This window comes from Diplotaxodon limnothrissa, linkage group LG3, assembly GCF_057381915.1.
Source record: "Diplotaxodon limnothrissa isolate DT_005_m linkage group LG3, D_limnothrissa_male_GT1.1, whole genome shotgun sequence".
NCBI lineage: Eukaryota > Metazoa > Chordata > Actinopteri > Cichliformes > Cichlidae > Diplotaxodon > Diplotaxodon limnothrissa.
This window is the reverse complement of record NC_140598.1, coordinates 35760540-35772721: the sequence shown is the minus strand read 5'-3', so window position 1 is coordinate 35772721 and position 12182 is coordinate 35760540. Positions and strand designations below refer to the sequence as shown.

Below are 12182 nucleotides of genomic sequence, written 5' to 3'. Positions count from 1 at the left end.
TGGTGTCTCTGTGGTCTATTATTGTTAGGACTAGCCACATAATGTGTTGTACTCGTCAAGTGACACGTCGAGAGAAATCCACAATAGACAATGATCTTTTGCTTTAGTTTATATAGCCACTGCCTTGAATACACATGAACGTTATATAAAGTTTGCTTTGCTTGTTCTGGAGACAGGTCAGGTGAGCTGCCTCCAGAACAAAAAGAATTCATTGGACAAGGATGAGGGTGTTGTCAGGCCAATAAAAGCTCTTGATCGGGTTTGAATTAGTCATTTCTTTCTGACTTGAAGCTGCATACAGTTGCTCAACACAGGCAAACTGACACTGAGAAGGACAAACAAAAGGTATTTTCACAGAAGATTTCTTTGTTTTATTATTAATTAATACGTATCTATGAAATATCACTACAGTGCATTATGAGCTGACTGCAAATGTAACATTTCCTAATATATTTTTCATATGTTATCATCAGATTTAATTTCTGCACCATGAAGATGCTGACTGTGTTTCTGCATGTGTGTGTCATGATGACTTTCACACACAGTCGATGTGAGTATTTAAAACACAGAAGTTCCTCTCTCACTTTTTCTACATTATCTATACATGCACACTGTATATATAGAATATACATGCAAAACATAACCAGAGAATGGAATATCTTAAATTTTGTTTTAAACCCATGTTTGTAAGAAAAAAAGTGTCAAGGCTTTGCAAAACTGAATTAAACAATCTGAACTTTTTCTTTCTCTAAACATGAATGAGAATCATTGTACAGTAATTTCATATAATATCTAAGCCTATGTTTAGATATACCATACTACTATACTGTATATAAGGACATGCTGATCAATTTGAGTTTGATTTGTATTTTGCATATATATATATATATATATATATATATAAAACACCCAGCACGCCCCTGCGGGCGGTTTATCCTTCAAGCTCGGGTCCTCTACCAGAGGCCTGGGAGCTTGAGGGTCCTGCGCAGTATCTTAGCTGTTCCCAGGACTGCGCTCTTCTGGACAGAGATCTCCGATGTTATTCCCGGGATCTGCTGGAGCCACTCGCCTAGCTTGGGAGTCACCGCACCTAGTGCTCCGATTACCACGGGGACCACCGTTACCTTCACCCTCCACATCCTCTCGAGCTCTTCTCTGAGCCCTTGGTATTTCTCCAGCTTCTCGTGTTCCTTCTTCCTGATATTGCTGTCATTCGGAACCGCTACATCGATCACTACGGCCGTCTTCTTCTGTTTGTCTACCACCACTATGTCCGGTTGGTTAGCCACCACCATTTTCTCCGTCTGTATCTGGAAGTCCCACAGGATCTTAGCTCGGTCATTCTCCACCACCCTTGGGGGCATCTCCCATTTTGACCTCGGGACTTCTAGGTTATACTCGGCACAGATGTTCCTGTACACTATGCCGGCCACTTGGTTATGGCGTTCCATGTATGCCTTGCCTGCTAGCATCTTGCACCCTGCTGTTATGTGCTGGATTGTCTCTGGGGCATCTTTACACAGCCTGCACCTGGGGTCTTGCCTGGTGTGATAGACCCCAGCCTCTATGGATCTTGTACTCAGAGCTTGTTCTTGTGCTGCCATGATTAGTGCCTCTGTGCTGTCTTTCAGTCCAGCTTTGTCCAGCCACTGGTAGGATTTCTGGATATCAGCCACCTCCTCTATCTGCCGGTGGTACATACCGTGCAGGGGCCTGTCCTTCCATGATGGTTCCTCGTCTCCCTCCTCTTTCTTGGGTTTCTGCTGCCTGAGGTATTCACTGAGCACTCGGTCAGTTGGAGCCATCTTCCCAATGTATTCTTGGATGTTCCTTGTCTCATCCTGGACTGTGGTGCTGACACTCACCAGTCCCCGGCCCCCTTCCTTCCGCTTAGCGTACAGCCTCAGGGTGCTGGACTTGGGGTGAAACCCTCCATGCATGGTCAGGAGCTTTCTTGTCTTTATGTCAGTGGCTTCTATCTCCTCCTTTGGCCAGCCTATTACCCCAGCAGGGTACCTGATCACGGGCAGGGCGTATGTGTTGATGGCCCGGATCTTGTTCTTACCATTCAGTGAGTAACTTGCATCACAAATTTTCTACTTCTTTTTAATCACTTTTGTTACTAATCACAAACAATATTTGTGTGTCAAATAAAATGTATTTTAAACTGTCTTTGCAGCTGTTCCAGAGGAAACAACTGTACCAGGTGAATATAAAGGTTGTCTTTTAGTGGGAATATACTCTATTTTGATCCACTAGTAAATAATTGAAGAGATTAATCTACAATACCTACTGCAACCAAAAACATCAACTAATGCAGATGGAGACTGTTTGGGAGTACTGCCATAACCTTCACTTGGAGTACATTACTTTTTTTCTCCTCCAAAAGTCAGGCATACAGAAAGTCAACACAGCAGACTCATTTTCATGTGTTCTTCTTTATCTACGATTTGTTTTTAAAAATATTGCACAATAACGTAATATAGTACACATTATAAGCTTGTGTAATCATACATTTATTATACTGTACATAAGGACATGCTAAGTGACATAATTCTTAGTTTACATTTTGCTAATATCTCTTCACTTCTGTAATTTACCTGCATTTTGTATTTATTTTTAATGTTGTAGAACGTAGAAGGTAATCAATGACACCACAGCAATGATACACTAAAAAATATCTGTGGTTCAAACTGTCTTTGCAGCTCTTCCAGAGGAAACAACTGTGCCAGGTGAATCTAAAAGTTGTCTTTTAATGAGAATATTTTTTTGATCCACTAGTAAATATTGAAAGTTTTTACCCTATGAAGTTAATTGCAACAAAAGAACATTTTAACTTATGCAGATGGAGACAACTGGGGAACACCACCAGCACCCCCATCTACAGAAGGTGGGTATACTTATGGATTTATTTTGTTTTTTTCCTTCTTTAAAATTCAATTTGAACATAAGGAAAATCTACACTGCAGACTCAGTTTCATGCTTTCTTCTTTATTTGTTATTTGTTTGCAGATGACTCATTTGGGGGCTGGCATCCATCTTGCCCAGATGGATGGAGTATGCACAGTCAACAGTGCCTCATCTTTGTTCCAGAAAACATGACCTGGGACGATGCTCAGGTAACAAGGATGACTTTTTTCCTATTAATAAATGTTACATTTTCTTGGTCACTCCATGCTGTTTATCTCCATCGTAGAATAACTGTCACTCTCATGGAGGACAGCTTGCATCTGTGTATGATGACTTTCAAGCTTATGAGATTCAAGCGGAGCTGAAGCGTGCTGGACATGATCATGGAGAATTTTGGGTTGGAGGCCATAATAGTCCAGGGGTAAATAGCATGATGTCTAAGATTTTGAGAAACAATTGAATTTTTTTATGAATATGAATTTATATAATATTTTATTTTGCTTTAACAGAATCCTTCTTGGTCCTGGAGTGATTATATGGGGATGTCTGATTTTGCTGACTTTTGTAATGGAGACACAGCCGAAGATGAGCACCACTGTTTGCAAATAACTTTTACTGGTAAGTCTGTCAAGTGTTTAAAAAGACAAAACAATCTTATTTGGATTAATTTATTTTGATTATCACTTCAAACTCATTACTACTCTATCAAGTGTTTTAAAAGTATGTATTAAAGTATATTTTTCTTTTCTTATTATTGCACTGAGCATTGTTTCTTATCCTAGAATATTTACAGTTTGTGTTCCCAGTGATGCATCATTAAATAATTGAGATTTTAGAAATAAAATAAAAAAATTACAGTCTTCTGAAGTTACACAAAGCTATCATGTTATGTTCAAAACTTCTATGTACTGGGTTATTAATAGGTGGATTAATGTTGTCCATGATTATTGCTGTCCACTCACTAAGATGTTAATTGTGCGGTACAAAAAATAACTGTAAGTATTGTGTACAAACATGGTGGGTGAAACAGATTAAAAAGACAGGGACATATAGGCACAGAACACTGAATTGAGTAACATAAATGGCTGTGAATCAGGAAGTAAAACAGCTAATCACTGTTTGTGTCAGTCTTCTTGACAAATACCCTTTAATGTAAATACCATTACCATTTACAAATACTGTAATTTCACAGTTAGTACTGAACGAACTAAAATTACACTTATTTGCTAAACATTGTCACCCCATGTTGGAAACCTTTTTAGTCTGAGTAGCACTGACTGAGTGTGATATTTGTGTTTTATTTTGGTTTTCTTGCAGAGGAAAAGAGTGGATGCTTAGAGAGCATGGACTGTGAAACTGAGCTCCCGTCTATCTGTGGAAACATTATTATGTAATTGTGAATCAACTTTATAATGCATCAGTAAAAAGCACAATGATCTGTGTTTTTCTTTCTCAGTGCTGTTTCTTTCTCTGTATTTCCACACCATCGCTATGATGCAAGCAATCAGGCATCATGTGCAATGAACTGGAGCTGAATTTTCTGTATGATTAAAAGAAAGCTTTCTGCAGGCCTTTACTTTGTAGAGTGAACTGTATTTCATTCTTAAATTAAAACTGTTAGCATTGAAATTTGTATGTGAGTTATTCACCACTAACATTAGCAAATTGAATACAAAATGGTTTTTTTTTTAAAGTTTATGTCCAAATGCCCCAAAGGAGCTGTGCCTTCCATGGGATGAGATGTTTATTCATGGTGACATAGAAACTGTCAATCATGTTCTTCTGACAGCCAGCAGGGTGGAGGCATGGTTACCGACCCTGCTGGTTACAGAGATGTTCCTCCAAACTGCAGCATGACTGGGTTAAGATAAGGAAAGTCAATGGTAGACACCAGAATAGGCTGCAGTCTGACTAAAGTATTGTAAACTCACTGAAAACTCATTGCTCTTAATTATCTGAATTATCCATTTAAAATATATTTTGTTAGGTTGCAGCCTTATCTTTAGGTTTGCTCCTTATATTTATAAAGAGTCGATGGTTGACAGAGAACATATCAGGGTAACACTTTATAACTTGACGCGCAAATAAAGCACAAGTACCCTGTACTTACAGGCAATTTGCAGGCAACAAGTCAGGTTTCTGCAGGAAACAATGAAACAAGTGCACTGCAAGTACCCTGTACTTTCTGGGGTGCGGGCCATATTATGGATTCACTTAATCTCACTTAATTTTGAAGTGTTTTCCTGGGAAACCGATGCAAATTCTTCTGTAAATAACTTTAAGTATCGTAGCAGCCTAAGCAATTACTAGGTAAGTCGTTGTGTCCTTGGGCAAGACACTTCCACTGTAGTGGCGAATTTCTGTCCCAAGCTTCGAAAAAATAATTCTTCCACTTCTTAATGTGAGCTGTTCAGATTTATTTCTGACTCGTACATACAAACAAAAGATGTCACGGTCAAAAAACTATTTGCTGCTACAATGCACATTTCCATTGCTGTCCTGGCTCACTCTAACCTGCTACCACACATGCGCTGTAATGTTTTCTTGCCTGACACAAATTAAACGCGCAGCATTTATTCTCTAACAACATATTATACAAAATCAAACATGTACCATAATAACTGAAACAGTATCAAAAATATTTCTCTATAGATTGGCTCTAACAATACTGGACGGGCTGCCTGCAGTTTGATGACAAAACAGAAGATGAAACACACTGAAAGTCACAAGAAAAAAACATACAAATAGTTTTCATGATTATTTTTTTATTTTAACAGTTGGGCGGTACCATTCGTCTCTTACACTGTTTCATTCGGACTGTCTCTCGTGTTCAGCTTTCATGGTCTGGATGCTTCAAGGTAAACAGGTTTATGTTGCGATGCCCTCATATTGATGACAGCTGTCAGTAACTTTGACAATGAAAAATGTAAATGCATTTTTTCTCAGACAAGTTCTACATTCAAAAGGAGCAACTGTTCTTTGTCATCGTTTAATGCCTTCATTGAGGTTTATTTGTTAATACTTATCAAGTGAAATGGAAGTTCAGTCTGATCTAAAAATAAGAGTTTCATGTCTGTGTGTTAACAAGCAGATGTAACTTAATTCACAGTGCAAATACTATTAAAACCTGAAATATGCTTGTTTCTATTAAGACTGAACCATTCTAATATAAACAGAGCTAGTACTTAATATTTGAATACCTCCCCGATTGTGATATAGAGCTAGCATCACACCGGCAGTAAAACATCCTTAGCTTAGAACATATACCATATATACTGTAAAGAGCAACAACACACTACATTCTCATAGCTCCAGATTGACCTTTTTCCAGAGGTTTCTGAGCTTATTCGGATAGTAAAATGCATTATCTAAACTTAACAGGTAGCTAACGAAAGCATGTGACTCACTGGGATTTTTCAAAACAAATAACTTGACAGATGTTTTTCCCTTTGTGGTCAGAGTTCGGGGCCTAATAAAAGAGAAGCTTATTAGCATTTATATTTAAAACAATTTGGTCTCATTAACTGGTTTGTAGTACTGAGGTATTTTCCTGTTGCACTCCGAAACACTTGACCATCATTAGAGGGAAGATCTCACGGGAAGAGACAGGTAACACTTGCACGAGACACAAGGTCGTCGCAAAACAAAACTGCATCAAAGTGCGCCCTTGTGACAATAATATGCTATGATTTTAGATGATGAAAAAGGATTTTGTAACCCTGTATTTTACATGGGCATTAATTTTGTGATTTTAATGATTTCTTTGAACTCTACAGCATTCATCTTTAATGACTTAAAAATAGGAGTTGGCCCCAAGTTTGAATTTATTTGGATCTTCAGTAAACAAACTGCACAAAGACTCAAAGAATGTGTCCATCACTGTGTGAGCTGCTTAAAATGTGATGAGAATTTAAAAAGCAGAAGCATATTTGTCTAACTTTATCAGAAAGTAAACGCAGGAAACAAACAAACAGATGCTGTTGCTTCCCTCCTGTTAGATGTGAGTCATTATTATATATCTGTATATACAGTGGTTATACAGATATATGTGTATACTACTATAATAGCGATATTAAAATGTACTATAGGGCTATTACACCGTGTCTTTAAATACAATAAGTGAGCTGATGTTACGGTCGTTCCTTTTCGCCCAAAGGTTATGTACTAGACAGTAAAATCAGAAAATAGTCACCATGATGGTCCATATGTTGATTTAGTGGTTAGCTTGTTGACTCACAGCAAAAAGGTTGCTGGTTAAAATGTCAGCTGGAAACTTTCTATATGGAGTTTGGTTCAGTTTTTAATGAAATCAGGAGCATCAGGAGATAAAAAATAAAACAAAATCTAGAAATATTCATACTGTATCAAACACTTGGCTGATTGTTGACTTCTGTATTCCCTACAAAGGTGAGCTGTCCTGCTTCTTTCTACTTCACTGGAGCTGCTGTCTGCAATATCCTGCAGCTATGAAGGCATCTCTGAAGTCTCTTTGTTGGCTTTACAGCTGATTGAGAGGAGCAGACACACTCCTGTGTAAAAACTCAACTCTAACCTGACCACCATTCTCTGCATTGTTCACAAGTTAGAACCTGTTGTCTAAGATGCTGCAGATGCTCTACAGAGCCCAGTTATTCTTTTCAACATATTCACTATTTCTCAGCCTCGAACAGTCTGCTGCTGAACTCAGTAAATGAACTTTTCCCTCTGTCCCTGAGCTCAGATTTGCAGTTGTGATTAAAGAGGGATGAAGTTATAAGGCTTTTTGTCAAACTTCCACCAATATGTCATTGTCATATTACCCCCCTCCAATGGCCAGCACCCGACGGCCAAAAGAGAGAAAAAGCCAGAAGAGGGCGGGCGGAGGGGGCCCAGGACAGAGGGACGGAGTCTACACCGAGACAGCACCGGTGGGCGGCCACGTGGCCCGCGGCCGAGACGAGACAGTTCAGGCAGGGAAGGCGGCAGCGACCACTGAGCCGGTCCGGTGGGCGGCCGCGAGGAAGACGCTGGCGATGACGTCCAGAACATGGCTGGCGCGACGATGCGGCAGCCGCAGGACCAGGCAAAGCAGAAGCTGAGGCTAAGGTGGGACCAGGCGAAGCAGAGGCTGAGGCTGGACCAGGCGAGGTGGCGCGGAAGCCTCTGGCTGGAGACAGGCAGGGCCAGCGGGTGCGGAAACCCCTGGCTGAGAAGCAGGAGAGCTCACAGCTGGCTCTGGGTGCTGTGGCTGCAGGTCCGGGAACTGAACAGGATGGTAGACGGGCGACTGGGAGACAGGAGGCGACTGGACAGGGGCAGACTGGACTGACTGGACTACAGACTGGACAGGGGCAGACTGGACTGACTGGACAGTGGACTGACCTGCAGGGGACTGGAGTGAAGGCTGAACAGCAGGTGAGTGAACTGACTGGACTGAGGAGACTAATGGATAAACAGAGGTCGGTGAGGCTAATGGCTGAGTTGAGGTTGGTACAGCTGATGGCTGAGCTATAGACTGAGCTAATGCGGGAGATAAAGCTACAGCCTGAGCTAGTAAGGCCGGTGCCTGAGCAGGGGACACTTCATCTAGCCTAACCAGGGATAGAGCTAGTGCGTGAAAGGCTGGATCAGGTGGTGGATGAAGTGGTGGACTGATGGGTAAGCAGGCTAGCTCTTCCGAGCCTACAGAGCATGAGGGCACTGGCTGGAGAGCTTCGGCTGGGCCTCTGGGATGGTCAGGTTGGATTCTGGCTGCCCTCAGCCTAGGCGCCGGGACAGGCACGGGAGGTGGCTGGACACCAGTCACCCCCACCCGAGAAACAGGAACGGGTGTGGAGGTAGACTGGGTCACAGCTGCCCTCCTCCTGGGAGCTGGCACTGGTGTGGGTATAGGCTGACTGATGGGAGTGGAGATAACGACTGGGTGAGTAATACTGACAGGTCTATCGGGATTTATTCTGGTCCTTCTGCCACCACTATTTACAGTCTTTGCCTGAACAGTCTTTGGGGGAGCAGAGCAGAAAAAATCTTCCCAGTCCACTTCATCCTCTAGGGGGGAAACTCCCCATGGATTAGAAATGAGTCCATTGTGCGTTGTAAGTGAATACTCAGATGAGGGGTGTGGAAAACAGTCACTGGCACTTACCACCAGGTGTCGCTGAAAATGGTCCATATCATGGCGGCGTGTGCGCCACTTTCTCCGGGAAGAGGAAGCGGCCGGGGTAAACAGCTGAGCTTCTGGCAAGGCAGCCTCCGTTGCGCCGAGGTGGGAGGCGTAGCCGCTGTGTCGTGGCGAAGGTGGAGGTCTGGCGAATGAGGCGGCGGGTGTGTGAGCGTGGAGCGGAGTGGCGAGAGAGGGAGCGGCCGAAGCGCGGCGTGAAACGTCCACTCTCCGCGGCAAACGCTCCAGTGCAGGTGAGGCGGCAGGTGGGGGAGCGCGGTGTCTCCGAGGCCCGCCCAGAGCCAGGCGAGTCCCCTTGAAGACGTGCTCTCTCTCCGCGAAGAGCCTTTGTTTTCCCCTGAGCTCCTCTGCCCAACGGGAAAGCGCTGCCTCCTGCCGCTCGTAAAGGTCCGAGTCTGCTGGGTTCCAGTCGTGCCTTCGTGGCACGGGTCGTGTCATTCTGTCAGGCGTTGTGTGGAGGCGAGGAAGAAGGAACCCAAACGCAGGACTCGCAGGTAGGTGAGGTTTATTATAAGGAGTGGGTGAACGGACACTGACTGGCTGGACAACTGAAAGGCTGACTGAACTGAGGGAACACACGGGAAGGACAACATAACATCAATGACATGACAGTGAACGAGTAGAAACAGAGGGCTTAAATACACAGACTGATGAGGATGATAATGAGAGACCGGTGAGTACACAGCTGAACATAATCTGGCTAATGACACAAGACGAGCTGACACAGGAAAAGCAGGAAGTGAGCACATGGAAGTGGCAAAATAAACTGAATATGAACAAAACTGAAAACACTGGGTCACCGACCCAGGAACCCTGACAGTCATTAAGTTGACCTAATGGTTTCAGATTTGTTGGGTTGTTGACATTACTCCACTCTACACCCATATAAATCATATTCTTTTCTATCAGCAGATCTTAAAATGAAGCTGCACTGTGAGTCCCGAGGATCTTGTGGAAATGGTGTCACTTCCATTCTCAGATTGATTCTTCCAGGTTCAACCACAACAACGTTTACTGCTTCCGCTTTAAATCAACTCTCTTGGTTTTATATGTTCCTGTTAGAAAAAGCTACTGAACTGAGGAGAGTCAGTGCACATGCCCTTATTTGAGATGCAAACCAGCCTAATTTTGGCATATTATGAAGTGACTGTTTACAGTCTGAAGTGCAGACTGTAAACAGCAGCAGAAACACGATGTTTGTATTATTTGAGCTTCTGTTGAGAAAATTGATGTTGTCATTGGGAATTCATTCATTTAATTAATGGCACAGACACTCAGAGGTACAAGTCCTGATTTTCTTTTTGATATCTTAAAAATAATGGTGCACTTTTTATTAATGCCACACTATTAAACATAAATAAGGTTTTAAAACGTGTTAATTCATCATTTATTTAACACTACTCCTCTTTAGTGTGTCCTTTATAAATACAAATAGTTATTATTAGCAGTGATGTAAAAACAGTGATAGATGTACATGGTGCATAAAAATATAAATATCTGCATTTAATAATGGCATACTAAGGAGTAAAGTGCTACCAAAATAATTGTAATCATCAGAGCTTCCATTGTTCCCTGAAGACTATACTGAAATGTACAAGCCTTTATACTGGGAGGTAGAGGAGATGACTGGTTAAATATCTCACTTTGATTCATATTTTAGGATCTGAATGAGTTCCACTGGTTTCTGTTAACCAGTGAATCCATCATTACAACATTTTAAACAGCACTGAATCTTTCCTGCTGCTTTGTTGCACACGCATCAGAGTCAGAATTAGATGACTTTATTTAGCCCAGAGGGCCAATTAACAACCAACCGAGCAGCATAACATTGAAGATGAGGACAATAAGAACAGGCAATAGAAGTGAAATAAGAAATATACAGTATATACAGTATATACAGTTTTAAAATTACACAGTTTTAAAAATTAAAGTGACTGAAAGTCGAATAAATAACTGAAAGTGATTAAAAGTGAATAAAGTGTCGGCAGCGTAAAAAGAGTGTAGAGTAGTTTATGTTTATGGGTGGAGTTAAAAAGCAGATTGTCTTTGGGGACAAAGGTGGCTCTCTTCCTCTCAGTCCTGCAGGAAATGCAGCGGAGGCGTCGCCCAGAGGGGAGCCATTGAAATGCAGGGTGAAGAATGTGAGAGGGGTCGTTGATGATTTTGGCTGCCTGTCTAAGGGCCTGTTAGCTGAAAACCTGTGAGTTCTGACAGGCAGTCCAATGATTTTAGAGCACATTGCAGTGTGCTGCAGTCTGTTCCTGTTAACATGTTTGAGTCTTCAGTACTGAATGGAAAATCCGTTTCTTCCTTTTTTTGTGGTTTTGTTTTTTCAAGTATGAAACGTCCATGACGTCAAAGGGGTGAATAGTACCGCCCCCTCGATGGAGCCCCCCAACCATTGAGCGATAGTCTCCAAGCGCTCAGTTTTTGGCCAATAGAAAAAAGGAATCCAATCGGTTCAAGATCTTGATAAAGGGTCGGGACTAGAAAGAAAGGGAGCTAAAAAAAACAACATTTTGACATTTGTTTGGGTTACATCGAGGTGGCGGTACTATACATGTGGGTGCGGGAACTAAGCCGTTGTGGTTTCCAGTCACAGTTTGCACAGATTTTCATGGTCTGGACGCTTCAAGGTAAACAGGTTTATGTTGAGATACCTTCATGTTGTAGATGATGAAAGCTGTCAGTGACTTTGACACTGAAAAACTTAAACGTGGTGTTTCTCAGAAAAGTTTGGCACTCATTAGAAGCGACTGTTCTTTGTCAACAATTATTGGCTTTATTGAGGTTCATTTGTAATACCTATGAAGTAAAACGGAACTAAAAGTTCAGTCTGATTTAAAAATATGACTCTAATGTCTGAGTGTTGAGATTTAACAGAGTTATTAACTGTTTTCCACCTTCTGCAGCACACCCTCTTGTCCAGTTTGTCTCCTGCTTTACGTCTGCAGACTGACACAGATCCACATTTATACCTGTGTACTGTGGCTGTGGGCATTTGCGTGGCGTGTTTTTATTATTTCTTTCTTCTTTAGAGTACCAGAGTGCCTGAATGCCTCCCTGTCAAAGCTGGTTGCTGCTGACACTCCATGGAGGGGGTTTCACTTTG

At 42.0% G+C, this 12182-nt stretch overlaps 1 protein-coding gene across 1 annotated transcript; it reads left to right on the top strand.

Annotated features, from left to right (window-relative positions):
• The first annotated feature begins 489 nt into the window (after nucleotides 1–489).
• Nucleotides 490–4304, top strand: LOC146635572 (type-2 ice-structuring protein-like). Its single transcript, XM_085350183.1, has 8 exons — nucleotides 490–550; nucleotides 2180–2206; nucleotides 2706–2732; nucleotides 2846–2890; nucleotides 3013–3119; nucleotides 3197–3331; nucleotides 3420–3528; nucleotides 4228–4304. Exons 1-8 carry the CDS (start codon nucleotides 490–492, stop codon nucleotides 4302–4304), a joined length of 588 nt encoding a protein of 195 aa, XP_085206309.1.
• The last annotated feature ends 7878 nt before the right edge of the window (nucleotides 4305–12182 follow it).

Excerpts from the sequence above, each read along its gene's own strand:
- LOC146635572 (XM_085350183.1), top strand. The coding sequence starts at position 490 with ATGAAGATGCTGACTGTGTTTCTGCATGTGTGTGTCATGATGACTTTC. Across the intron at positions 2,891-3,012 it reads AGCACCCCCATCTACAGAAG|ATGACTCATTTGGGGGCTGG; the intron begins GTGGGTATACTT and ends ATTTGTTTGCAG. Across the intron at positions 3,529-4,227 it reads TTTGCAAATAACTTTTACTG|AGGAAAAGAGTGGATGCTTA; the intron begins GTAAGTCTGTCA and ends GTTTTCTTGCAG.